Source organism: Aspergillus caelatus, assembly GCF_009193585.1.
Source record: "Aspergillus caelatus strain CBS 763.97 unplaced genomic scaffold BDV27scaffold_246, whole genome shotgun sequence".
NCBI classification, from domain to species: Eukaryota; Fungi; Ascomycota; class Eurotiomycetes; order Eurotiales; family Aspergillaceae; genus Aspergillus; species Aspergillus caelatus.
The window spans coordinates 22823-47881 of NW_022475509.1; the positions used below are offsets into that span (position 1 = coordinate 22823).

At 49.1% G+C, this 25059-nt stretch overlaps 10 protein-coding genes across 10 annotated transcripts; 3 read left to right on the forward strand and 7 right to left on the reverse strand.

The window, feature by feature from the left end:
- Positions 1 to 1530: 1530 nt before the first annotated feature.
- On the reverse strand, positions 1531 to 2265 carry BDV27DRAFT_168320 (uncharacterized protein; the record flags this gene model as incomplete). Its single annotated transcript, XM_032074739.1, has 1 exon — positions 1531 to 2265. Exon 1 carries the CDS (start codon positions 2107 to 2109, stop codon positions 1531 to 1533), a length of 579 nt encoding a protein of 192 aa, XP_031922838.1. The 5' UTR covers positions 2110 to 2265.
- A 153-nt stretch (positions 2266 to 2418) lies between these two features.
- On the reverse strand, positions 2419 to 5036 carry BDV27DRAFT_50355 (M3 family metallopeptidase). The gene is made up of 2 exons (XM_032076786.1): positions 2728 to 5036; positions 2419 to 2670 (listed from the first exon to the last, which is right to left on the reverse strand). Exons 1-2 carry the CDS (start codon positions 4683 to 4685, stop codon positions 2478 to 2480), a joined length of 2151 nt encoding a protein of 716 aa, XP_031922839.1. The 5' UTR covers positions 4686 to 5036; the 3' UTR covers positions 2419 to 2477.
- A 425-nt stretch (positions 5037 to 5461) lies between these two features.
- On the reverse strand, positions 5462 to 6900 carry BDV27DRAFT_149300 (stearoyl-CoA 9-desaturase sdeA; the record flags this gene model as incomplete). The annotated part of the gene is made up of 2 exons (XM_032071025.1): positions 5462 to 6591; positions 6660 to 6900. 2 exons carry the CDS (start codon positions 6898 to 6900, stop codon positions 5462 to 5464), a joined length of 1371 nt encoding a protein of 456 aa, XP_031922840.1.
- A 2759-nt stretch (positions 6901 to 9659) lies between these two features.
- BDV27DRAFT_50379 (nucleobase:cation symporter-2 family protein) lies at positions 9660 to 11961 on the forward strand. The gene is made up of 3 exons (XM_032076787.1): positions 9660 to 10052; positions 10118 to 10284; positions 10337 to 11961. The coding sequence occupies exons 1-3, from the start codon at positions 9961 to 9963 to the stop codon at positions 11836 to 11838; spliced, it is 1761 nt and encodes a 586-aa protein (XP_031922841.1). The 5' UTR covers positions 9660 to 9960; the 3' UTR covers positions 11839 to 11961.
- Positions 11962 to 12116: 155 nt separating this feature from the next.
- Positions 12117 to 13571, reverse strand: BDV27DRAFT_162331 (MOSC domain protein; the record flags this gene model as incomplete). Its single annotated transcript, XM_032073370.1, has 2 exons — positions 12117 to 12217; positions 12290 to 13571. The coding sequence occupies 2 exons, from the start codon at positions 13569 to 13571 to the stop codon at positions 12117 to 12119; spliced, it is 1383 nt and encodes a 460-aa protein (XP_031922842.1).
- A 261-nt stretch (positions 13572 to 13832) lies between these two features.
- BDV27DRAFT_50393 (uncharacterized protein) lies at positions 13833 to 15417 on the forward strand. Its single transcript, XM_032076788.1, has 5 exons — positions 13833 to 14028; positions 14083 to 14311; positions 14369 to 14421; positions 14466 to 15085; positions 15142 to 15417. The coding sequence occupies exons 1-5, from the start codon at positions 13986 to 13988 to the stop codon at positions 15331 to 15333; spliced, it is 1137 nt and encodes a 378-aa protein (XP_031922843.1). The 5' UTR covers positions 13833 to 13985; the 3' UTR covers positions 15334 to 15417.
- Positions 15331 to 16680, reverse strand: BDV27DRAFT_50398 (uncharacterized protein). The gene has a single exon (XM_032076789.1). The coding sequence runs from the start codon at positions 16494 to 16496 to the stop codon at positions 15501 to 15503; it is 996 nt and encodes a 331-aa protein (XP_031922844.1). The 5' UTR covers positions 16497 to 16680; the 3' UTR covers positions 15331 to 15500.
- Positions 16681 to 19065: 2385 nt separating this feature from the next.
- pre8 (proteasome core particle subunit alpha 2) lies at positions 19066 to 20522 on the reverse strand. The gene is made up of 5 exons (XM_032068585.1): positions 20344 to 20522; positions 20269 to 20288; positions 20169 to 20219; positions 19493 to 20098; positions 19066 to 19438 (listed from the first exon to the last, which is right to left on the reverse strand). The coding sequence occupies exons 1-5, from the start codon at positions 20385 to 20387 to the stop codon at positions 19320 to 19322; spliced, it is 840 nt and encodes a 279-aa protein (XP_031922845.1). The 5' UTR covers positions 20388 to 20522; the 3' UTR covers positions 19066 to 19319.
- Positions 20523 to 20666: 144 nt separating this feature from the next.
- BDV27DRAFT_50423 (E3 ubiquitin-protein ligase MARCH) lies at positions 20667 to 22262 on the forward strand. The gene is made up of 2 exons (XM_032076790.1): positions 20667 to 21680; positions 21731 to 22262. The coding sequence occupies exons 1-2, from the start codon at positions 20862 to 20864 to the stop codon at positions 21878 to 21880; spliced, it is 969 nt and encodes a 322-aa protein (XP_031922846.1). The 5' UTR covers positions 20667 to 20861; the 3' UTR covers positions 21881 to 22262.
- A 266-nt stretch (positions 22263 to 22528) lies between these two features.
- On the reverse strand, positions 22529 to 24470 carry BDV27DRAFT_162336 (GMC family oxidoreductase; the record flags this gene model as incomplete). The annotated part of the gene is made up of 4 exons (XM_032073371.1): positions 22529 to 22746; positions 22801 to 23420; positions 23475 to 24072; positions 24125 to 24470. The coding sequence occupies 4 exons, from the start codon at positions 24468 to 24470 to the stop codon at positions 22529 to 22531; spliced, it is 1782 nt and encodes a 593-aa protein (XP_031922847.1).
- Between the last annotated feature and the right edge of the window lie 589 nt (positions 24471 to 25059).

Consider the following 25059-nt stretch of genomic DNA (forward strand, 5'->3'; position numbering starts at 1 on the left):
AGAGAGAGAGAGAGAATAATGATATTGGAGATTGATAGTAGCAACACCACTCCATATCCAGACAGAAATATACATATTGTCGCTTGAAGTGAACCCCAACATCAGAAACACCTGCAAGCTAAGAATACAAAGACCCAAACAATTTATTCTGACAAAGCCCTCCTGGGGCCTAAAATTGCGGTGTAGTAGTAGTCGTTAATGATGGATCTAAATCAACGTCTAGGCTTTGAGAGAGCCTAAAAGTGCAGTACAGACTTGGTATTCAGGCTGTGCTGTTCTCGTCTTAATCATGATGAGTCTAGAAGGGTGGTAGGGGCTCTCGCATCTCTTAACAAGGTGGTTGTAAAGCCTGATCATCCTCTCTAGGGCCCTAAAAATGCAGTACATGGCTGTGTAGATAATCTTGGCAGTGATGGCTGGCCTTCATCTACCAATGTGGATGGTGAATACTGAGCATCTTCTCCCAGGACAGAAGTGCAGTACCGGCTGAGATACGCTGGAAAGACACGCTGGACGGACAGGGCGTGCTAATTACTATGTCAACTGCAATGGGTCTAGGAGTGTAACAGAACTGTTCTATATCATTAGCGTGAGTGTGGAATCCTGAATATCCTTTTCCATAGCTCAAATGTACAGTGTAGGTGTATATTAGATTGTATTAAACATCGATAAGTCTAAAAGTATGATAGAACTAACCTAAAACTGGTAGTGTGTATAGGTTCTCTGACCATTGTCTCCTAGAGACTAAGAATGCAGTGACCATTCAGGATAGTTGTGAGATCTTGACTCTCCAGGTAAAGGACCGTGTAAGGGAGGCTGATTATAGTAGGACTAACCAATCAGGATAATCGTGAGATCTTGACTGTCCTCTCCTATGGTCTAAAAATGCAGTGCTCCCGGACAGGATATTGGGGCAGTGCTCCCGGGCAAATTGTCCAATGTCACCTTTGGACTCGATGCAAATATGATATACCTGACCTCAACTACTGGGAAGAACTTGAGTAAGATCTTCCAGGGCCTAAAAGTGCAGTGAGATGCCGAGCACAGGCACATAGAGCATGTTAAAAGCCCACTCTACACAGTATGCCTTGTGTGGCAGTGCTGATCTCCATCTCTCTGAAAGGATAGGACATCCTCGTCATCCTCTCCAGGGCTCTAGCAAACGCAGTGCTAGGCAGTATCGAAGAACATTCCTTACAAAACTGGCTTGACTGTTGAGGTAATATTGAGTATAGTGAATCTTTTGTTACTAGAGTACTATCTATGATATTGTGCGGCCGATCTGGAGTACCAGGTATACAATTCCTGTTAGTGCATACGGTCAATGAGTCTATAATTACAGAGATATTAATACTGTATCCCAGCAATACATTGTCCATGTTAATAACAGTGAAGCACTCAAAGACAAGGAATGTATAACTCAATGCTATGAGAAACCTCACGCCTGATTAAATACGAACCATACTCCATACACCACAAGTTAGGTATACACATCCATTCATTAATCAATATACAATAAAGATATACATACTAAACCTCCGCCCTCCACCCCCTCCACTCATCATCAACCCCCTTCAACCTGCCCTCATCCCCCATAAACCCTGTCTCCACCAACGCCCCCGGAAGCAAATAAACGACCTTCTCCTTCCTTTCCCCCTCTTCTGCCTCCCCATCATCCCTAGAAGCAGAAGCAGCGACAGATGTCATCGGAAAAAGCACCCCATCCAAGAAATACCCCACAACAACCCGACAGCGTCCACACCGCAGAAACAACCTCTTCTCGAAGCCGTCCTCGCGCCGTACGAGAGTCGCCTTGCGATCCGGTACCGTTGTCGAAAGGAGGATGGTGTAATGTTCTTGTTGGTTGGGGTCTGAGTCCTCAGCGGTGCTTGATGTTGGGAGGGGGAGGATGATGGCTTTGTCTTGGGCTGGGTCTTTGCGGCGCGGGAGGGAGGAGATGTCGCGGGTTGTTGCTAGGAGGAGGTGGTTGCAGAAGCGGCAGTGGTGGGTGTGGACTGGGAGCCGGTTTTGTATTGTTGGTTGTTGTTGTTGTTGTTGTTGGAAGGATTGGTCTTCAGGTTGTGAATGGGGGTCCTCCGGGGTAGACATTTTTGGGTTCTTTCTTGGGTGGTTGTGGTGTTTCTATTTCTGGTTGGGCTTTGGTTTGTCTTTCTTTTTTGTTGTGGGTTCTTCTTGTTGATTGAGCGAGTGAATTGGTCGTGGTGTTCGTTTGAGGTGATTATAGTGTTGGAGTGGAGATGTTGGTGGAAGCTGAAGAAGAGCTTTTGGTGCGCCTTATCGATAAGGTTGATCGGCGCGACGGAGCTACAATTTCATACTTAGTATGTATGTATGTATGTATGTATTTATCTTGACATCTACTTGATTGTACAAGCATTGTTAAGTCCTTTCTTCTTCTTTCAAACTTCATTATATTCTTTGAATAGTTTATATATCGCTAGGTATCAATATTTATCCTAAGCCAAGCCCATATCCTTGTAGAATGCATCGGTCTTGGGCTCGCGGCCCAAGAATTCCGTCAGGCTCGTCATCTCGTCCTGGCTGCCTCCCTTCTCCAGAACCTGGTGGCGGTAGCGTCGTCCGGCAGTCGGGTTCATCGGGTCAGCCTTGAAGACGGTATAGAACATATCGGTAGAGTAAACTTGGGAGCTGTTACATTATTAGCAAGAATGTTAAATACCGCGGGAAGGAATAAAGCAAGCGTACCTCAAGTATCCGTAGTAACCGGCATCGTAGCCACCGATCAAGTGTCCGAAAGTCGCTTCGCCGTGTCCCCATTCGTCGCCAAGGCCCAAGCTCTCCGGTCCGTCCATCTGGGTGATCTGCTTGCGCAGCTGGTTGTAGGTGGCCGAGATCGGCAGCTTCTCAATGTCCTCGTGGCTCTTGGGCTCGTGCACAGTCATATCGAAGATACCGAAGTGCAGTTGGCGCAGGTTGAACAGTGCGTCATTGACATGCTTCGTCCGGATCAGGTTCTCAATCACCTCGTCGGGGATCTGCTCGGCCGGCTCGGGCTTGTCGCCGGCCTGTTCCTTCCACGCGGCGAGATATTCGGGTGACAGCGTCGAGTAGTGCTTACTGAGCGACTTGAGCTGTGATGGGGTCCAGCACCAGTTCTCCAGCATCTGACTGGGGGCCTCGACGAAGTCACGCACGGTGTTAGTTCCGTGGAACCGAGAGTAAATGGTCTTGGCCACGAGGTCATGGATGCCATGGCCCAGCTCATGGAACAATGTCACCACCTCGTCGTGCTTAAGCAGACTGGGTTTCTTCGGTGTCGGCTTAGTGAAGTTGCACACAAGGGCGGTGGCAGGATACCGACGCTTGCCGTCCTTGTCAATAAAACCGGGCTGGAGGTTGAAGTTGGCCGCGTGGCCGTATTTGCCGCTCCGAGGGAAAAGGTCCAGATAAAGATAGCCGACAAATCCGCTACCCTCGCCCTCATCGTCCCAGACGCTGAAAATCTGCACATCCTCATGCCAGACAATGTCACTTCCCTTGCCAGAGGGAGCTACCTTAGCCCGGTCATCACCAGTTATCTCTACGAACACCAGGCCGAACAATTCCTCGAAGATCTTCAACATGCCCTCAATGGTAGTCTGGAGAGGGAAGTATTCAGCAATCTGTTGCTGGTCCAGCGAGTAGTTCTTCTCTAGCATCAAACGATCGTAGAACCGGTGGTCCCACAAATAGTACTTGCCGTCAAAGGACTCGCCACGAGCTTCAATATCACCCTTCTTCAACTCCAGCAGACTCTTGATCTCCTTCTGGCCACCGGCTGTCAGGCGACTTCGCAGATCTCCCAAGAAGGTGTCAACTGTCTCTGGTGTCTTGGCCATCTTATCTTCAATGCGGAATGCTGCATGGTTCGGGTATCCCAAAAGCCGAGCAGCCTCGTCGCGCAGGACAATGGCCTCCCGGAAGAGAGGTACGTTCTGGTTGCACTTGTTCTCGTTCTGGATCATCACCTTCTTGCGAGTCTCGGGGTTCTTGGCATACTTCATAGTCGGGAAAAGATCCGGATACTTGAAGGTCAGCCAGAGCTTGCCGGCGTTCTCTCCCTCACCCTTCTTCAATCCTGACAGCACGTCTTCCGGCACACCGTCCAGTTCTTCGGGGGTAAACCAGAGACCCTCGTTCTCTTCATTCAAGTTCTTCTGGAACTCAATGCTGATCTGACTCAGACGCTTCTTGATCTCCTTGAAGCGGTCCCGCTTCGGTCCGGCGGGGAGACCCAGCCCATTGCGAATGTAACTCTTGTGCTCCTTCTCTAAGAGGCGACGGGACTCAGGGTCAAGAGTTTCGTTCTTGTTCAGCACGGCATCCACAAGCTTGAAAACATCCTCGCGCATGACTGTTTCGATGAAGAATTCGTCCAGCTCTGCCTCGGCCTTGGATGAAGCATCGCGTAACTGCTGTTCGGTCGAGACCGCCTGGTAGAAGCTGAGGATGTGGGCTTCCAGAGCCATGGTGTTCTCGTCATAGGCCAGTGGCTTGAGCACCGAGTCGAATGTAGCCGACTCAGGCTTCACATTGGCGACAACTTCATCCTGGATCTTGCGGGATGCCTCAATGAGGCGTTTGGCATCGTCAACAATCGACTGAGCGGTTGCTGTGAAGACCGGTGGGGCCTGAGGAGGGCGGCGATAGTGTTCTGGAGCCATACTCGCGGTGGTGAGGGATTTCCGGAGGTTCGTCAGCGCCGTAGGGGGTAGTGTAGGTGTAGTCAGTCGTGAGCCACGGAGATGGCCCAATACTGAGGAGAGTCTGAAAGTGGGGGACGAGAGGCGGAGCGGAGGAGCCACGGTGATGAGAAGAACGCCCACAAACAGGACGAGGGCGTGTAGAAAAACGGAGCGAAAGGCGGGAATGGTGGGAGGGGTAGAAATTGGAGAGGTGGGGTAAGAAGAATTAATTCAAGCAGAAGAATACGTGGCTTTGCAGTGGTGATGCAGAGGTGATGGTGACCTGCAGTCTATGGTTGTATTTACTTGGTCACTGGAGTTGGACCCGCGCTAACGGCAAGCTAGTAAACTGTGGAGCTGGTGCGATGCCAGGTGACTTTTCCCACCCACCGCAAAATTGAACTTCGACTTTAAATAAAAAGTGAGTCCTCTAGGAAATGAATACAATAGAAAGGACGGTCTACCAAGATCTACGGTGATGTGCACAATATGTCAGGTGGATATCATCATCTATTTTCGTTGAACACATAAGTATGTTCTGAACCTGTCGCTTTTATAAAGGATGCGAATAAACCTCGACTCAATCAAGTCTCTCGTCATCTTGCTGCTAAACCGAAACCCAACTCCGAATCCCATACAATTAAGTGTCGTATAATTGAACGCCCATGGTGCTAAACAAAGACATAACCCGTGGAGAAAAAAGAATGCAATATCAAGACAATCATACATCACAGGAAAGTGGATAAATAGCGACTTCATGCTGCATCAGCAGTGGGAATAGGTTCGGGAATCTTCGTAACCTGTTCACCAGCGCGGATGACCCGCTGACCGGTGCTGTCACGGACATAGTCGCTGCTCTCCTTCTGAGAGCGCTTCCAGATCTCGACTTCACAGCCACCGCGAATGACACCAACCCGCATGGTCGAGAGCAGGTTGTGCGCAGCGTTGGAGTGATAATAGACACCTCCGTTGAACATGGCGGTGGCATCCTTGCCAATACCAGAGTTGATCATAGCCTTGCCACCGGGGTGGTCCTTGATGAAGTCAGTCACATCGTGAACAACACCGGCAATGGCAATAAGACCACGGCCATTCTTGGCCTGCTCGACGTAGTCGTCCCACTCCATAACGGGAAGCTGGTCGAGAGAAACACCCCAGTCCAACTTGGCACGCTTCTGGTCGATCTTCTTCTGGAGCTGCTGAACACGGCCCTTCTCGATCTCGTTGGCACGGAATTGCTTGAGGTCATAGGCGAGGCCGAGCTGCTTCCAGATCCAGATGCTCCACTTGGTGGGATCATACTGGTGCCATTCAATGGCATTACGGTAGTCAGAGGGAAATTCGTGGTGGAAGTTGTGGTATCCTTCACCGAGGGTGACAAGGGCAGTGATGACGTGGTCACGAGGAGAGTTGCGGTCATCAAATGGCTGGTCACCGAGCCAGTGAGCCAAGGAGTTGACGCAGAAAGTTGCCTGCTGGACGAAGAAGATACGCAAGATACCAGCATAGACGAAACCGCCCCACCAGTCACCCCAGCCCAGACCAGCCACGAGCATAGGCACAATCAGACCCATGGTGAAGACGACCTTGAGGTAGTTCCGGTGTTGCCACACCACGACGGGGTCTTCGTTCAGATCGGAGATATCGGTACGGCCAATACGCTTGGGGTTCTGCTTCATCACCATCCAGCCAAGGTGGGAGTAGAGCAAGCCCTTGCGGACTGAGTAGGGATCCTTTTCGGTATCGGTATAACGGTGGTGAGCGCGGTGGTCACGAGCCCACCAGCGAATAGAACCTTCCACGGCACCACCGCCAACAGCAGCGAGCCAGATACGGAGGGGAAGGCGAGCGGAATAGGAGCAGTGAGCCCACAGACGATGGTATCCTGTATCGAACAATCGTTAGCTCACCGTGCCCTGAATAATTATTCCTGCCAATCGGGGCAAAACCTACCTGCGGTGATACCTAGTCCGGTGAAGAAGTAGTAGATGACGGCCCAGATGGCAGTCTTGAGCTGCAGAGGGACCCAGAGAGCCTGGACACATCCATACACAGGAATGCCGATGATAAGGAACACGTTCAGCCAGTTGACATGCTTGTGCCAGTTGCTCCGTGTGATGGCAGTGTCGGCAATGTGAACCTTCTTGATGTCACCAGCACGAGGCTGGGTAGCGTCTGCCGTCTTTGCAGACATGATGTCGGTGCTTTTCGTCTTCTCTAAGATCTCCGATATGCCCGAACCAAGACGAGGAAACTGTCGACGGTGACGGTGCCCTCTTGATAGGTGAAAGGGTTAAGGTGGTGAGGTGGAGAGAGAAGAGGAGGACTATTTAAACGGAGGCAAGAGAACCGAGGAAGAAAAAGCAATGGAAATAAAAAAAAAAGGGTGGGGAAGCTCCGGTAGGAGGCGAAAGAAGAAACGGCGAATGAGTAAAAAAATTTGGGAGCTCTTTACTTGCACACCCCAAGGGGTTCCACCGGTGGATGGCGGTTGGGGAAAACAGAAGAACTGCAAGGCTAGACAATAATGATGCTAAGCTGAGCGATCGACCGGAAGGATGGAAGAAACAGGAAAAGAGTGGCCTGACAGGATACTTTTATCATTCATACCTCACTGTTAAATCAATTGATCATAAGCTTCCGAGGTTCATGACTGCGTTCAGCGTTCAACAAAGCCGGACCTCCAGCATTGCTGATATCTATGTAAGGCCACCAGGGACGAGGCCGAATATTCAATTGCCCTGCCAGTAAGCTTGTTGGGCCGCCTGTGATTCGATGGCGAATGTCGGCCAGGCTCTGCTGTTTCGGGTTAGTCCGGCTGGTTTGGGCCAATCGCTACCAATTCGCCATCTGTTGAATCCCCAACAATTTTCACATTTTTGCAGGCGGTAAGGCTGGGGATGGGTCTGATTGGTCCCATTGACTGAACGACAGCTAAACTTTGAATCTCACCTCGCATCAACGGCTGCGTTCTCCGCATACTAGAAGCCTTCCCGAACTGCGATTACAATATCCGAACACTTAAATTGTCCAGAGTGACAGCAGCCACTGGAAGGATTTCACCCTCACGGTCATTTGGGGTAGTAAGACGACCGTAATCACAATCGAGATGACTTAACTGGAGAAGCGGAGGCCCCAGGATATTAACTTAGTTTGAGTATATACATACATCATCCGAATACAGTATATCCTATGCAGCCCTACGGAAGTGTTCTTCTTGCCACATCGTGGTGGCGACGGACCTGTTTCTTCAATGAAAACTTTGACTCCTTTGTACCGCGATCTTCCATGCACCACGCCTTCGTAAACTAAATTCCGGACAACTTCCCGACGGTCAGTAGAGGGTTGAGAGTTGTTGAAAACGAGTCCGGTCGCCAATACTAATTGCAGATATGTTCTGTGGTTAAGGATGAGTCTAAAATGTTCCGGCCATGGTTTGCTATATATAGCGCATCTCTAACATGTTTTTGCTTGCTTACCATATTAACTCATTAAAGAATACAGAATTGTCTAGCCCCCGTAGAACCAGAGGACTATGAAAGTCGCCTTGTAGGGCTTGCACTTTATGTTCAAATGGCGTTCGACAGTTAAGGTAGCTTTCATGGTGCCATACTACGACCCCAGATCTTTACCAAGATCGCTGCTGGCATATCTCGGGAGATAACTGTCACTAATGCTCTCAATATTTCCATACATTAGTGTCTCATACCAGACGTCGAAGTTCCTGGAGTTACAAACTGCGTTCCTTCAATTAAGGTACACTTGATGGCTACCGACAAACGTATACTCCACAATAATATGGGGACCGGTCCCAGCACTAATTACCGTTATTCGCATCAAGGTTGAACATTGAAACGCTAGACTATGGGTATCCCTTAGTCAAACCTCACAGTCACACACTCGATAATACTACTATTTAGCAGGATTTATCCCATAAAGAAAGACGACTAATTCCCCACTTGATCCAAATCCGATGTAACCATCCAAAAATGGCCCGTAATCGCCTAATCTGGTAAGGTGCATCCTGCGTAGTCATCCGCGCCCTCTCCTAGTGAACACGAAACACATCAGCCATCCCAAGACCTTGTAGCAAAGGGATAATGTCTATTCCAGGTCGACATCTTGATCGTGGACACTTCGGCTGCTTGCTATCAGCTCCCCAGATTTTAGAGGAATTCGGCGGTGCCCGTCTAGGTCACTGATAAGCAGGCTGACCTTTCGCGTTCTCAGGATGGGTTAAGAGGCTGTCCTTATCTCGGCTCCACTTGTAAAGCCAAGGATACGCACAGGCCAAGTTCTTGGGATTGATGTTTGGAGATATTGACTACGGTCACAAATTGGGGCTTTGCATTGATTACATTGAATCGTAGCCAACGAGCTTGTGGGGCGGTTATTCATTCTATCTTTACGCCGTAGTTTTAATTTTATTATTTCCTTTTCGTAAAAAAGAAGGGGGGGAGGAAGAAGAGACAGCCAGTAACATAGTGGCTGATGCTAAACGACAAGATGAGAAAGCTGATTGATGCATGAATCAATGTATCTGTGCGTAAGACCGTGTTTATGACTGTATTCTGTAATTGTTGGCTGCTCAGTACATTACTATTCAATGTACTCCGTAATCCTTGCTTCAATCCCTGTACTTGCTGATAATGTGATTGTCAACCCACCCAATCGTCTTCTACTTTGTGGCAACTACTAGTTCTTTGTCATGTATGTTTGTTTCTTAACCGTTTGCATTACTCACTTACTGTTTGTCTCAAAACCTGAAGCCGGAATGGCTCGCGTCCCTCCCCGAGGTCTCTCCGAGTTCTCCCTTGTTAGCGATTGGCGCCAAGGGACTAAACCCCTAATTAGAGTTGTCCTTGATAGATAACCAACTTTATTTATTAAATTATTCGATTGATTGACGCATCGTGCCCGTCACTTATCGATAATCCGTATCGCTTCGTCGTCGGAAATTTGCAAAAATCTGATCGTGCTTCTCCAGAGATGCTGTTGTCTACATCTCACTACCAGGTCCTTTGAGAGCTTTTGGGAACTTAAAACTCGTGGTTCCCCGCGATCTTGAATCGAGATATCAGTTTCAATCATCAATCATACCCTGGTTCACGAGACCTTTTCCCCGCAGTTGTGCGTCATACGGAAGCGAACCCTATCTATTTGCGGAAACTTGCCTCGATCGCGATCATTGCCGTGTTTCCTTTGAGAGAGAAGATAATTGTCCAACCGCGAAACATTTCTAAAGCACTCCAACATGGATGGACCAGATCAGATTGGTCCTGACCTGCGTCCCAAGCGAACTTGGGCCGATAAAGGCCGTCGGATTGTCAAAACCTTCACCACGAGGTACATTATTACTATCGGATACCCTATATAACTTCAAACGTAAAGTCTAATCGATTCGTCCACAGGGATGGCTTAATAGGAGACTACGATTATGCATACCTTTTTACACCCAGAATTCCTTTTATGAAGCAAACGAGGCGAACGGCACCTTTTTTTGGACTGGATGATCGAGTACCGGTTTTTCTGGCTCTTCTTTTGGGCTTACAACATGCCCTAGCAATGTTGGCTGGAGGTTGGCATCTCGTCTTATTATAACGCGGGGGGTGTAATACTAACTTCTTCAGTTATCTCGCCCCCAATTCTCCTGGGTGGTTCTTCCGGAGCCAACTTTGGAGATGAAGACTACCAGTACCTAGTGTCGACCTCCCTAATCGTATCTGGGTTACTGTCCGCCCTTCAGATGTGCCGCGTTCACATCTATAAAACGCCCTACTCGATCGGTACGGGCCTGATCTCAGTCGTGGGTACCTCGTTCTCGATTATTACCGTAGCGTCGGGAACTTTCACTCAGATGTATTCGTCCGGATACTGTCCCGTTGATGCCCAGGGCAACCGTCTACCTTGTCCGAAGGGCTATGGAGCTCTCCTCGGCACCTCCTGTCTATGCTCTTTACTCCAGATTGGCCTTTCATTCATAAGCAGCAAGGTCTTGAAACGCGTCTTCCCACCCCTGGTTACTGGACCAACTGTCCTCCTGATCGGAGCATCCCTTATTGAGAGCGGCATGAAAGACTGGGCAGGAGGCTCAGGCGGCTGTGGCAGCGACCCCTCCGCCCGTGCCCTTTGTCCCAGCGCAGATGCACCGCACGCTCTTCCCTGGGGTAGTGCAGAGTTTATCGGTCTCGGATTCTTGGTCTTCTTGACCATTATTCTGTGCGAAAGATTCGGCTCCCCCATCATGAAATCTTGCGCCGTTGTCATCGGTCTGCTGGTCGGATGCATTGTGGCGGGAGCATGTGGCTACTTCGACCGCTCAGGCATTGATGCAGCTCCAGTAGCGTCTTTTATCTGGGTCCGGACATTCCCCCTAACGATATACGCGCCGCTTATCCTCCCCTTGCTGGCCGTCTACATCGTGATCATGATGGAATCAATCGGCGACATCACAGCCACATGCGACGTTTCCCAAGTGGAAGTGGAGGGGCCCAACTTCGATTCACGTATTAGAGGCGGTGTCCTGGGCAACGGTATCACCTGCCTCCTCGCAGGCCTATGCACCATCACACCCATGTCCGTCTTCGCCCAAAACAACGGCGTAATCGCTCTGACGAAATGCGCAAACCGCAAGGCCGGATACTGCTGCTGCCTCTTCCTCATAATCATGGGCATCTTCGCCAAGTTCGCTGCCGCACTCGTCGCCATCCCCAGCTCTGTCCTCGGTGGTATGACCACCTTCCTCTTCTCTTCCGTCGCTATCTCCGGTATCCGTATCATTTCCACCATCCCGTTCACACGTCGCAATCGTTTCATCCTCACGGCTTCTTTCGCCATTGGTATGGCTGCCACATTGGTACCGGACTGGTTCCAATACTTCTTCACCTATAGCGGTGATAACCACGCCCTGCAGGGGCTTCTAGATGCTGTGGTGCTCGTTATGACCAACGGGTTCGCAGTCACCGCTGTGTTGGGTTTGATTCTCAACCTTCTTATCCCGGAAGATCCGGAGGAAGAAGCGGCCATCTTGGACGCCAGGGGTAGCGAGGTCCGGAGTGAGAGCGAAGAGACGAAGGCCACCTCGGAGTCCCCGCACTATAAGACCGAAGAGGTTGGTCCGGCTACTGTATAATAATGGTTTTGGCTTTCTGTTAGTATATAACGACCCTTGAGAGGGTCTAATTAAAGGATACCCTATTGAGTTGCGCCTATAGTGACTCAGATGACCTACAATTCGAATCTTGTTTCACTTCCAAATTAGTATATATTCGTAAACATATATACTTTGTTAATGATATCATCCAGCTAGTAGCATATAATGAAAAGGTATGTAGACAACACCAACCTCCCCACAACCAACCAGAATAACCCAGTCCAAGACATTTATACAAGAGCGAATAGAATACAAACCTAAACCCCCTCCACCTTCTCCCCAGGCTTCAGCATCTTAATATAGCAATGCTCCCCAGTCTCCAGCACCTCAATCCCATCCCCAACACAAACCCTAAACTCTACACAAATCAGCCCAAGACCCTAAAACCAACAACACCAAACCCAAAAGAAAAACGAAAAGAGAAACATACCTCTAACAGCAGGAACAGCCTGCATGCCCAACGCAGCATTAGTCAAATCCCCACGATCAATCCTCCTCCACCTCTTCAACGTCCGATCCGGCTCCGCAGGATGCCTAACCCCAGTATCAGGGTCTACATTCGGCAACTTACACCGAATAGTCCGGCAAGCAGTGTAGACCTCCACACCCCCAGACCCAGTTTCAGGGCCATAGATCCTCACTCGTTTCCAATGATCCTCCTCATAAGCCCCAGGCCCTTGGACGATGATATTCGCCCGAAAGCGACGGATACTTAGCTCAGGGATGTCCGTTTTGCATTTACTCGCTATATCCTGCACGCTGGCTATATTGAGGAGATGGATGGGGTAAGCGTCCGCGAAGCCCGTTACCGGTTGAAATCCTATGTCTTCTTTGCGGGGCGCGTTGCGGAAGATTTCTCTGTGGTGGGATGAGTTTACCCTAAAGAGGGTCAGGGGACCGCGGGTACGGCCAGGGTCCAGGAAACGGTGCAGTGAGGGCGGGAGGTGGCAGCTGTAGTCGTGAGCAAGGGGGTTGTCTTTCCAGATCTTGACCGGGGTTAATGGGTAGGTTGACTTGGGATCTGAGCCTTGTGGGGGAAAGAAGGGGACACGGAAGGATAGTTCCTTCGAGAGGAGGCCTAGCATCATGCCCAGTTTCACGGCAAATGAGAGAATACCGGCCGTTACTCGCGGGTAGTGGATTACCAGGACACCTTGGGATCGCACTTCATGAAGCTCGGGGGAGTAGTCCTTCGCTGTGGGATCAGGGACCCAGATCTCAGGTCTGATGAGAGCCATTCTGCAGAGCGAGCCGTCACGGAGCGTCCTTGCTGTCCAGTGGGCTTGTTGAGACCCATTGGTGCTGGTTTTGGGGGTGATATATTCGGCGAAGCAGAATTGGCGGTCATAGGTGAAGCCTGTTGGGACGACGTCGGCTGTGTCTAGCTCAAGGTCGGCGCAGCTTTTGATTGGGTATGCGAAGAGTGCTTTTATTCGCCATGAGGGCTTGTTTTCTGAGTCCGTATGCTTCTCAGGCACGCCTTGGCTGTATTTTGGGTCATATTCGTCGTGCAGGTTGGTTTTGCGGTGTGGGAGACCTAGCTTGTGACAGCCTTTGGGTGGGGGGTTTGTGAATTGGTAGTATTTGTGAGAGATCAGGAATATGGTTATGGGGATGAGAGGGAGCCAGATAATGGCTAGAGGTGGGTTTGTGTTCATAGCATAGTGGCGCACGGTGTTGAAGCAGAGTATGGGTTCAGTGTAATCCAGCATTGAAGCACGAGTCTGTGATTCTGAAAGGAAGATCTGTATACCATACGTGTTCACTAAAGAAAATATATAGCATAAAGTGACGATAAACTTTAAGGTTAACTACGTTGGACAAGAACAAAGCCCGTATATCAGATGCCGGGGGAAAAAGATGATGATCTTCGGAGATTAGATCTGATCACATTTATTTTAACTCCGACGTGAACTAATCCAAATTGGCAATTCCTCATGAACGAAGCCTCGCAGTCATCAACCACCACCGGCGGTAGTTGCTAGACTCAGGACCACCACAGCGAAGCTGGAACATACTGTGACACCAAAATGAGAGGTCGACAGTATTCTAGTGTTCCGAAGCGCGCAAGTAACATCATTTGATCCCAACAGGCCTGACGCGCCGGGTTCGCGTTTGCCGTCACCATGAACCAGCAGGATTACCTCGGTCTTTCCACTCAGGAGCCTCGTAAGACCTTGTAAACTAATTCGGAAATGATTGATCGGTTAATGATACGTGCAGATCGGGTTGTCTCCTTTCCTGCGTCGCAGTCTCTACACGCGTCTGCCGCGTCTGCCGCAACTGCCTCCGGCGCTATATCGACGGGTATTCCTCAATTAGATGAGGCGATCCGTCCGCCTCCCGCGGAGGATGTACTGGGACATACCCGTGACATAAACTCCAATGGAATACCATGTGGACATGTTACAGAGGTGTTCGGCCCCCCTGGGGCTGGGAAAACGTCACTGGCGTAAGGTCCCATCTCTGCCTGTCGCACGTTGCTATTGGTCTAACAATGTATCTCTAGTCTGAGCGTTGCCACATCGGCCCTCTGGAATGGGGACAAAGTGATATGGATCGGTACGAAACCAGACTCCACTGAGAACTGGCTCTAACATTCCTAGATACGGGTTCCCCACTACCGAAAGTACGCCTGGCAAGCATGCTGAAGAAGTTCCCTGATGCCACATCTTCTGATCCACCAGAAGACCCTATCAGAAATTTGATCTACTTCCATGCAAGGTCGCTACCACATCTACTCGCTCTCCTCATTCGCCCACCCAAGGGCTTCCCCCCAGAAGATGCGAAGCTTCTCGTCATCGACTCTGTATCAGGGTTATTCCCATCGTACTTTTCCAATCCATCTGAGTTCAAATCCCGCCTACCCCAGTCAGGAATCACAGACAAGACGCAGATCCAATGGCTCATGAACCGCAAATGGAATGTCACAAGCGACCTCGGCAACCAACTCGTGAAACTGGCAGCTACACATCGCTTAGCCATACTTCTAGTCAACCAGACGCATACCCGAATCAGAGGCCAGCCGCGGGCAACTTTGTGCCCGGTTCTGGCGGGCGGAACATGGGAGAACAGCGTCCATGTAAGAGTTGCTATTTTTCGGGACTTTCTTCCTGAGGACGAGGGAGATTCTAAGGGTATTCGATTCGCGGAAGTAATGAAGAGAGCAGGGAAGACTTTATCTTTGAGATTGGACGAGAATATCGTACCATTCAAGATTGAGATGGTAGGCTTGGATCATTTCTCGTGCAGCACTCACAGATGGCTCACATTAGTGTATAGGACGGTTTACGTGGGATAGACAAGACTCCGCCTCCAATGATCTTGCCTCAAGAGCCAGTTGAAACAAGCTTATCGGCTAGCCAACGGAAACGCAAAGTCGATGAGATTGCGGATAGTCAGGATGAAGATTCCGATGAAGAATTCGGCTGGGTTGAAGGGGATGATGCTGGTTTGAGTGATGGGGCTAGCTGAGACTTAGATTGCATTGGTGTTATGGTCGTCATAATACTGAGACCAAGCATATGAAACAGCTGTTTCTTGGACGGCTGAACCTTTGTAGCTGCAAGTGTTCATGCGGGCTGTAATGGGTGTAAATAAAGATAAAATGAAGATGTATGAAAAATAACTAGATAGTTCCCTCAGGGAGGGCGTCGTTTAATCAAATCCGACACCTTCACAATAAATTTTCTATCTGGACATCTATCGTTCTGTGGTGTGTGTGGTTGTTTTGTCCCATCTCGAACAATATGAGAGAAGTTTATATTATCCAGCAGACCAGACGATGACGCCGGCGCAGTCGGACTAGATTCATGCTGTAGAGAATACAACTGTACGTCATTTCCCAACGTACCCGGACGTCTGTGCCCATGAACCATATCGACCAGTTTCCCGAGAACCGCAAACTCCAACTTAAGTTTGATGCTGTATATGACACCCTTGAGCGTGATCTGAATGGCGTAGAAGTTGGCATACTCCAGCCCAAGAAGGACTAAGTCCATCACAAGAATGGCAATATTGATTCCGACTAGCTGGTGCATTATTCTTCGGTTTTGTCGGCTCGAGCCCAACCGAAGTAGTTTGGTTGTTTCCCAGATATAGAGCCCCGAGATTATCACCTCCTGTAGGGTGAACCCGGTCATCTGGATTTTTTCCATGATGTTATATCCTTTGACGAATAAAGGTGATCGATCGGGTACGTTGGAACCATATGTCAAGACGGAGGTAGGTATATGCAAAAGAAAGAAATTTGCTATGATCATGCACAGCACACGGCGAAGTATGTACTCGTCGCGGATGACAAGATGTAGTCGTGAATAGAGAACAAATGACTGACCTGTCACCATTGTCCACCAGCCGACGGTAAGCAACGTAACAGACAAGAAAGAACTGGCGTGTGTGAAGAACTTCAGCATGAAGCCGAGCGAGTATGGAACTACCCCCAAGCAGCCCGAAAGTAGCAAACTCCAGAAGTATAGACCTGTCCAGCGACGGAATGTCGACAGCACAAGAATTACCAGCTCGATTACATTGTATATGGAAATGGAGATGAAAAAGACAAGAGTCGCTTTGAGCCCGTATCGGGCGCCCGCAAGCTCACCGGAAATGCCATCAAGATGGCTCACAATATTTGACATGATGCGGTGGTATATGGTGATGATGATCGGACGATCTGGGCTAATAGTAATGTGGAGAGGCTACCACAGGCTTTTCCCCCTTGATTTTCCTTTATTTTTTCTTTTAGATTTTTTTTTTTTTTTTTCACTTCTTTTCCCCCTCGGCCAAGAAATGTTATACGTCAGACCAACATCCGAGGTAATGAGCGGAGACCGTGAATGTCAAAAGAGCGGTACATGTGGGAATAGAGCGATTGTTAACTGGTGAACCGTAACATATCGAAGTTATGTGAAAGCTCTGAACAAGTCTTTCCCTCCTCCCAAATAAAGGCATTGTGTGGCCTAGATTAGCTCGAGGCAATACCCCGGAGTAAAGCTGGGACTAAGATTCAGTGGCTTCGTATTCCGCAGGAACTAACGATGCCTGCTAAGGTAGTATTCGGCGTTGGTTGACTTGGCCAAGGCAAGACTAGCAGACTAGTACCATACATCTGGTACGATTCTCGGCGTTTCCCCGCTGGCCAAAACTATGGTTGCTGGTAAGGTTGCGTTGCCTAACAAGCAAAATCCAGATGGCACGATTGATACGCCAATGGACCCCTAATCACGGGACATCATTGGGTTAGTTTTTGTGGCGTCGCACATGGTTGACATATTAGTACCCCAGTTATCATCCATATGCACAAGAACTGGCTCTCGGTCATACTGGATATGTCCTTGTGATGTATAATGCTCTTTCGCCTTGGACAACATGAGGAACAAGTGCATTCTGGTAGTCGATTTCAGCTGAGAGTATCAACAAAACCTTTGTTCCAAGTCCTGTTATGATCCTAAGATATGTGGCGACTTAGTCCCCTTGGATCTCCATCCCTGTCATGTCCAACATTTCCTTCCCGTGTTTAATTAGAATTCTCAAGCGTCAGATACTTGGGAAAATTCGTCTTACATCGTCACAGAACTGGCATGGAGGACTGGCACAGATTGCGTGTTTCTTGGCACAAGGAACTCGCGTATTCGATTCAGGACATAATGTTCAAAATGGCTAGCCCATGCCATGGAGTTCTTATTCTGCATAAGACACAGGCCTAGCTGTAGTCTTTGTCGGAGCTCCAATATCGCTGAGGTCTGACTGGTTGGAGACGATTGGGTCCTTTAAACCTTTATAACTTTATCTTTCACTACTCCTTATTTTGGACCCTTTGCACAACGCTAGCGGAAGAACCTGTCACATTCAAAAGATTATGGAGTTTGGATATGTGTTCACTTCCTAATAAGCCTCCTCTCTTGCTGCTCATTAAATCTTCAAAAGTAAGATTGGGTTATTCTGTTTATTGGCAAAGAATATCATTTGCTCAAAAAGGCATCTACCATAGATCCGACTGCCTCGATACATCCATCATACATAGTACAATAGCCGCAGACCTGGATCTATTACTAGTGCTCCTTAAGCCGTGTAAATACTAGACGAGCCTTCATCTAATGTCTTGCAAACTCCCATAACTATGCGGTTATCTGATATCTACACTTCGTGTGTGCATTTTGTCCACTGTCTTGAATTTTCTTGTTGTGCTATGCCGATGGCTTCGCACCCAGCTATAAACGCCGGCCAAACAAAACGATGTTTAAATTTTTATTATCACTTGCTTCGGTATCCTGTCGTTGGCCCAAAAACAGCAACCCGCATCCTCTAGATGATCTGCACGTCTCTGCAGCGTGCCAAATATCCTCGTAATGTTAATCCTCATGGAAACGTGATTTCTCTATCAATTTGACAATTCGTGTGGTCTGTAAGACTAAGCTGGGCAGTCTCTCAGGGCTATCATAGATAACATAATACATATTCTCAGCACGCAAGCGTGGGCGCTTGGTCGGATTTCCCTTTTTATTGACATGGACTTGGTCATCGGGTGCAACACTTGCCTGGTTCCGGCCGGCCCCAAGAGCAATGGGAGAACCCGGAGTGTCATAATCTCAACAAATCGGGACCTCATTCCGGACGTCTGCGGAACAGTGAGTTAAGAGAAAAGAAAAGTACAGGTCAGGGGTTAAAAGTAGACAAGGGAGTGAAGAAAGGGCTGTTGAAGCCAGTCTTAAATCCTTGCATGCTTTGGGAAAGCCAGAAGAGGAATGCCCGTTCCATAACCCGCGGCAGACCGATTCGTCAATATCAGAATCCTAGGCCGGCGTTGTGATAAGGGCTTGAAAGAGATATAGACAATATTATCATAATACTACTGTTGAGCTGTTTATTTCCTTGAACGGTAGGAAACTGCAACACGGGGGCTCCTTATACCTCACTGGAAACGCAAAGAGAAAACGGGACCTATTTCTACGTCCATATCACACTTTTCAAACCAATAGATGAGTTCAGTTCAATCGTTCCCCACGAATTACCTTAGACGTCCGAACTAGGGGAGTGTGGGGTTGGCAGCGGGCCACTCCCCGGAACATCCTTCCTTGGCCACATTTGGGTTAAGTTTGATAGCCAGTTCTTACACTGAGTTGCTGAATTTTATGCAACCCCGTTAGAGCCAAAGCTCTAAGACTCTGTGAGGTTACAACCCTGCTGTACTAGAGCTGAAGTCTCGGATTATGCAATTAGAGAGGCTTATTCATTCAGTACGATGGCTATTTTAATGAAGGGCATTATTGGACATTGTGACACGTCCACGTGCACTGTCACCTGTGTTGTCCAGGGTCATAAAGCTCAATATCCTCCGGTGCGTTAAGCAAGTAATCGTCGTGGAAAATCTTTGCTAACATGTATGGGAACCTCGCAAGTCTCGACATATGTCTATTATGCTACAAGGCCCAAGCCGCCCAATGTATCCATACTTGAATCATTCATAGATTGGTGAGATAATCCTCGATTTCCTCTTTCGTCAACTTCCTAAACCTGGGCCCCTGGGCACCTTCGACACCCTCAAAACCCAGCAGGTGGTCGGCAGGAGGGCCAACAATACCTATACCAAGTCAGTCTGGGCCCGAAACTGGACAATGAGGTTATTGAAACTTACCAATCTCTATTGTGTCACCGTTCATCTCACCCTCAATGGTCTCTTTCAACGTCAAAAGGGCAATATGGATAGCATCTTCGAGTTCGAGGCCTTCAGTGTAACGCTTTTCAAGGAATGTCTTCGCACTCGTGGCATGCTTGCCAATGGCCGTGGCCTTCCATGGGTAATAACTGCCACTTGGGTCGACCTGATACAAGCTCGGGCCACCCTTCAAGATACCACCCGTCTTGCCGGTTGCCTTTTTAGGCTCGTCTTCACGGTCACCCCTCTGAGCTTCTCCTGACTCAGGTTCGACACCCTCATCCCAACCAGCGATCAACAAACTGACACCGTACGGTCGAACACCACCGGACTGGGTGGCCTCTTGCACGACACGCGCAACATCTTGCACTAATATACGGGTAGGGGGGTATTCGTTATAGATACGCTTGTAGCCAGTGTGGGAGACTTTGCGTGCCTTGTCGACCAGTACACGGTAGTCTGGACCCATTCCCGCGTAAACCATGCCAATGTCAGGAGTGATTAAGGAGACTTTGGAAAGAGAGGGAGGATCGATGAGTGGTGAGGATGATTTCTTTTCAGTAGCGAGGACGATTCCATTTGTTGCTAGCCAATGCAAGATAAGTTAGCAACTACCTGGGCTGGGTGGGTGGAAGCTATGAGATAGCGCTCATACCTTTAATTCCGAGCGCAGTTACGCCCTGGTTGACAGCGTTCAAGGCATATTCTGAGTTTATTCAGCAAATGTTCATCATTAACTAGAGGCAGGTTATTACCAATTTGGACCAGCTTTCCACTAAAAGTCAATGTTAGCTGATGGTTGTCCTCTATGTAGCTAGAGCTCGTCTTACCTGGGGGAGAAGGTGGTGAGAGAGAACGAATAGCGGTCCGCCATGAGGTCGTTTAATTATCTCCGCAAGCTTTGAAAATTGATTGAAAAGGGCTATGGAGACAGACGAGGGGGTATGAAGATAGGATAAAGTCGTGGTGGGACCAAAGTGAAGCTTCCCTCTGGACAGCGCAGGCGACAGGATGTTGACGCAGCACCACCTTACCTAACGTCGGTTACCTCAGGCGTCGATGCCAAGCCGCGTCTAAGGCGGTGACGCTAGGCGAGCACTTAGCGCCGTTTCCATCAGCTTCTCTCTCCACTCCACCTTTAAAGCGCGATAGTCCTGTTCATTCTCTTTTTCCCTTCATTTTTTTTTCTTCGCTCCCTCCCCATTGTTCCCCCGTGCTCTATGCCTATACCCAACCATTCAATCGACACCCTTCTAAACAGTCGATTGTATATTTCACCAGGTCGCTGGTAGATCTGGTCATTGTGACATGACCGCATAATCGCGAAAGAAATTAGGCAGAAGCCATAATGAACCCGAGCCAGGAGCCACTCTGGCAGTGGCCGAATTCTTCCACGGCTCCCAGTCCTGAGGCAGGCCAAAGGTTTGAAGATACTCACCAATATGATGATTCGGCTGCCCCTCCGCCAGAGTCTTCCCAGAAGCACTACCCACCTCGTGTATGTCGCATCTGTCTGGAAACAGTTCTGCCTACCTTCCTTCCTCCTTCCGATAACATCCCTGGTTTTCTCCAACCCAAAGCACGGGTGGTCTATGAGTCTTCTGATGCGGAGCTCGGCCGACTCCTACGTCCCTGCAAGTGCAAAGGATCTTCACGATATGTCCACGAGGGTTGTCTTCAAGCATGGCGACATGCAGACCCGGGCTATAGCAAGAGGAATTTTTGGCATTGCCCGACCTGTGGCTTCCAGTATCGGCTAGAACGTCTCACATGGGCGCGCTGGATCAGTAGTACATCCGCGCAGCTTGGTTTGACTTTGTTGATATTGATGCTCACTGTTTTTATGCTTGGTTTTGTTGCTGACCCCATCATTAACCTCTACATCAACCCAATGGAAACCATTATTTACTCTGAATTTTGGGATCCCAGTACCGTGTCTAGCGTCTTGCCGACTGAAAAGCAGCCCTCATGGATTACACACTTTGTGAAAGGTTTGGCGTCGTTAGGCTTTCTGTCATTCATCAAAGCCATAGTCGCCATGTCACCCTGGCAGTGGTGGCATGTTCGTCCTAGTGGCTTGGTCAGTAGTGGCAGGACCACAGGCAGAAGCCGAGTAGCGTCAATCACTTGGGTTGTCATCCTGGTTGGCGTTTGCAGTTTCCTTTGGGTAAGTGTGCTCAACGCAGGGTATCATATGCTCTTGCTAATCATAACCAGGCTGTCTACAAAGGCGTAAGAAGCTGGAGCCGGAGAGCCCTAGAAAAAGCCGGGGAGCGTGTCATGGATGTCCCATTGCCTGATGATGAGGATGAAGACGAAAATGACCCGTCTTCGGAGAAATCCGAGCAACGTAAAAAAGAGGAATAATCATGCTATTCGCAAGGAAGACCATTTGGTGTCTGTATAATGTTCCATGTCAACAGCTTGAACCCTTGGTGACTTCCACGCACTACTTTGAGTTGTCACGGTCCTTCTCAATGACGTGCCAATCAGTCAATGTGCGGAGAAAACCCCTGACCCTCGTTAACTCTTGAACAATGTCTGAGAAGTTGGATCCTTGGTCTGAGCGTTTTGTTCTTCCTATGATATCCCTCTTTACAAACCAGCCATTGTTCAAGGGGAGGGTCGAACTGCACCTTTTCGATCAGTCTAGGCGCTTCAAGTAGTGAGCGTTTTCGATTGAATGCAGTACATACCTTATGTAACTTAATAATTAATACAGCTGTTGCAGCCATGGGGAAGACTCAGATCTCTCGTTCTCTTTATCTTGTAGTATGAGTTACAAATAAGCGGACACGTGTATGCCATACATTACACGTGCGGTGGCTTGACGCGAAAAAGTACCCCGTATCAAATTATATAACTAAAAATCACTGCATTCAAACAGCTACCAAAATCCTGACTAAATATACATGAGACAACAGAAGAGAAGTCTACCTTCAATAACCAAAATTCGAAAACACTTTCCCTCTTCATACGGTGCACTCCTACGATAACATAGCTTTACCTACCAAATCAAGCGCTCTTCGCATCCTCCTTAATCAAGTCGGAAGCGCGCTCGGCCACGGCATAAAGCGTGCTAACCAAGTGGCCGCAAACCTGGAAGGGCAGGACAGATGCATCCACCACACGAACATTGCTAGTACCGTAGACTCGGAGACGGTTATCAACAACACCACCAATGGAACGGGGCATCATGGCAGCAGTTCCGACGGGGTGGAAATTGGAACGATCTAGAGGATTCACGTCAGTCTTACCATAGGAGTCAAGGAAGGGGTTCAACATACAGTTAGCCTTGAGCCAATCAACCCACTTCTCATCCGCAGCAGAGGCCGGGATCTCAGAGAGGCCGGGCTTGGTTTCCTTCGCAATAAGTTTGTTCAATGGTGCACTGCGGAGGATCTTCCTGATGTACTTGGCGATACCGGCCTGGCTCTTGCCATCCCATTCGAACATGAAGTAGTTAGGGTTGATAGCTGCGGGAGCTGTGGGTTCATTGGAGCTAATGTGGATGTTGCCACGGGCAAAGGGGAGCAGGCCCCAGAATTCGGAGGACACGGCGTTTCCACCACCGGGGTGGAAGAGGATCTCAGCGATAGGGACCTTGTCCTTGACGATGAGGTCGAATTGGAGCTGGAAGAGGCGCTCCAGGTCCTCTTGCTTCATGAGGCCGTTGCTGACTTTGACGGTCGCAGCCGCGTAGTCGGAGAGTTGGGAACGGAGAGATGCAACGATGGAGTCAGTCTCATTGCCGAAGACGTCTGAGATCGAAGGGTAGGTCACAGTTGAGGCACCGGCAAGGACGCCGTATCCTTCACCGGCCATGCCGTTGTTGAACTGGTCCTGGAGGTTCTCGCCGACGGTGGGGAGATTGACACGGGGGGTGATGTTGTGCTTCTTGAGGATGCTACGAGGGTTAGGGACAGGGATGAAAAATGGTGAGCATCAGTGGAACACTTACCTTGGATTTCCAACTCCTGAAAGCTCGAGAATAAGAGGGGATCGCAGGGCACCGGCAGAGATAATGACCTCTTTCTTTGCATGCACACGGGTGACCTTGCCATCAGCAGAGGTAATCTCGACACCATCTGCAATAGCTTCCTCAGCAGAGCCGTTCCTCCAGAAAAGGCGGTTGGCAGTGGTGTTCTCCAGCAGTTGGAGGTTCTTCCTGTCATCATAAGGGAAGTAGTATGCCCGGGCAGCATCTTCACGGACATTGAGGTCAACGTCGATGGTAGATGGGTAGATGTTGAAGCCACGCATCTTGCCTCCATTGACATCCTGAACCCAAGGAACACCAGCGGCTTGGAACGTGCGGTTCAGAGCAACTGACAGATTACCGGAGGCCAGGCTTCCCGACCAGCCGACCTTGAGAGGACCTTCTTCTCCATTCACGGCAGAGTTATAAGCAGCTCCAGCAGCAACCTGGGAGCTGGTAGGAGCGGTTAAGTTTTCACTCTTCAGGTAGTATGGTAGGAGGTCCTTCCACGTCCAACCTTCGTTTCCAAGTCTCTGCCAAACGTCAATCTGGACATCCTCCGCGCGGGTGTAGGCCATCCCTGTGGTTGTCAGTGGATTTTGTCGACTAAAAGACTGTCCATAGAAACATACCATTGATTGTACTGGTCCCTCCAAGGGCCTTACCAGCGCGCAGAACTTGCTGGTTACCTCCCGCATAGGTTTGGTTGATAGACTGGTACTGCCAGTCGATGGCCGAGCCAAATGCCAACCCATAACCGTTAGCGTTGGTTACGTCCGGGTTGTTGAACACAGAAGCACCGGCCTCAATCAGAAGAACGGAGACATCGGGGTTCTCGGAAAGGCGATTTGCAACCACAAGACCACTTGTACCGCCCCCCACGACGATGTAGTCATATGTCGTAGTGTTCTTGGCCCGTCCGGCCGGCGATGCCGTGGCCAGCGACAGGGCACTAAGGAGTGCCAATGAGAAGAGCATATTTAGATATCAAGCGTCGATCTCTGTCCACTTCGAAGAAAATCCTTTCGTGAAAAGACTGACATCAACCATTATATATGCTGTCCATGGTGTTTTAGATTTCAGCCTAATTCTAAGGGTTCCATCCACCTTACCGCTAGGTACTATCGGCTCGGTGAATGAATCGCATCATAGCGAAATTCTCTGCAAATCCTCCCCCCCCCTCTAGTAAATGAAGCCACTGATCTATAAGCAACTTCTAAGCATGCTAATGCTTCGGTAGACACGGATTTATCAGCTTCTGTTAGTGGGTCCAGGAATCGAATGCTACTATGCGGAATTCTGCCGCAACTGGTGGGCATTTCTGTCTGATCTGATAAGATCGACTTGAGGATCCCTTCGTGGAATTATCCTTGTGTGTCGTGCTCCCCAGTAGCGAAAAGGTTATTACTTCATACGAAAACCAAACAGCAAGTTATCCATTCCAGCACAATCTTTTACTCCTAGATGTCCCTTTCTTTCCCTTTGTCTGGTTAGTAGTAGAGTTGACACGTTCTCATACTCAGGGTATGTTTCTACAATCGATAGTGAGCACGATGCAATACACACT

What these genes read in the sequence shown, in the direction of transcription:
- BDV27DRAFT_50355 (XM_032076786.1), bottom strand. Translation starts at nt 4,685, where the DNA reads ATGGCTCCAGAACACTATCGCCGCCCTCCTCAGGCCCCACCGGTCTTC. An exon ending in GGTTACTACGGATACTTGAG is followed by an intron (nt 2,671 to 2,727) that starts GTACGCTTGCTT and finishes ATAATGTAACAG; the next exon opens with CTCCCAAGTTTACTCTACCG.
- BDV27DRAFT_50379 (XM_032076787.1), top strand. Translation starts at nt 9,961, where the DNA reads ATGGATGGACCAGATCAGATTGGTCCTGACCTGCGTCCCAAGCGAACT. An exon ending in GTCAAAACCTTCACCACGAG is followed by an intron (nt 10,053 to 10,117) that starts GTACATTATTAC and finishes ATTCGTCCACAG; the next exon opens with GGATGGCTTAATAGGAGACT. An exon ending in CCTAGCAATGTTGGCTGGAG is followed by an intron (nt 10,285 to 10,336) that starts GTTGGCATCTCG and finishes TAACTTCTTCAG; the next exon opens with TTATCTCGCCCCCAATTCTC.
- BDV27DRAFT_50393 (XM_032076788.1), top strand. Translation starts at nt 13,986, where the DNA reads ATGAACCAGCAGGATTACCTCGGTCTTTCCACTCAGGAGCCTC. An exon ending in TCTTTCCACTCAGGAGCCTC is followed by an intron (nt 14,029 to 14,082) that starts GTAAGACCTTGT and finishes TGATACGTGCAG; the next exon opens with ATCGGGTTGTCTCCTTTCCT. An exon ending in TACCATTCAAGATTGAGATG is followed by an intron (nt 15,086 to 15,141) that starts GTAGGCTTGGAT and finishes ATTAGTGTATAG; the next exon opens with GACGGTTTACGTGGGATAGA.
- BDV27DRAFT_50398 (XM_032076789.1), bottom strand. Translation starts at nt 16,496, where the DNA reads ATGTCAAATATTGTGAGCCATCTTGATGGCATTTCCGGTGAGCTTGCG.
- pre8 (XM_032068585.1), bottom strand. Translation starts at nt 20,387, where the DNA reads ATGGCGGACCGCTATTCGTTCTCTCTCACCACCTTCTCCCCCAG. An exon ending in AACTGCGCTCGGAATTAAAG is followed by an intron (nt 20,099 to 20,168) that starts GTATGAGCGCTA and finishes TGCATTGGCTAG; the next exon opens with CAACAAATGGAATCGTCCTC. An exon ending in CGGTGACACAATAGAGATTG is followed by an intron (nt 19,439 to 19,492) that starts GTAAGTTTCAAT and finishes GACTTGGTATAG; the next exon opens with GTATTGTTGGCCCTCCTGCC.
- BDV27DRAFT_50423 (XM_032076790.1), top strand. Translation starts at nt 20,862, where the DNA reads ATGAACCCGAGCCAGGAGCCACTCTGGCAGTGGCCGAATTCTTCCACG. An exon ending in GCGTTTGCAGTTTCCTTTGG is followed by an intron (nt 21,681 to 21,730) that starts GTAAGTGTGCTC and finishes AATCATAACCAG; the next exon opens with GCTGTCTACAAAGGCGTAAG.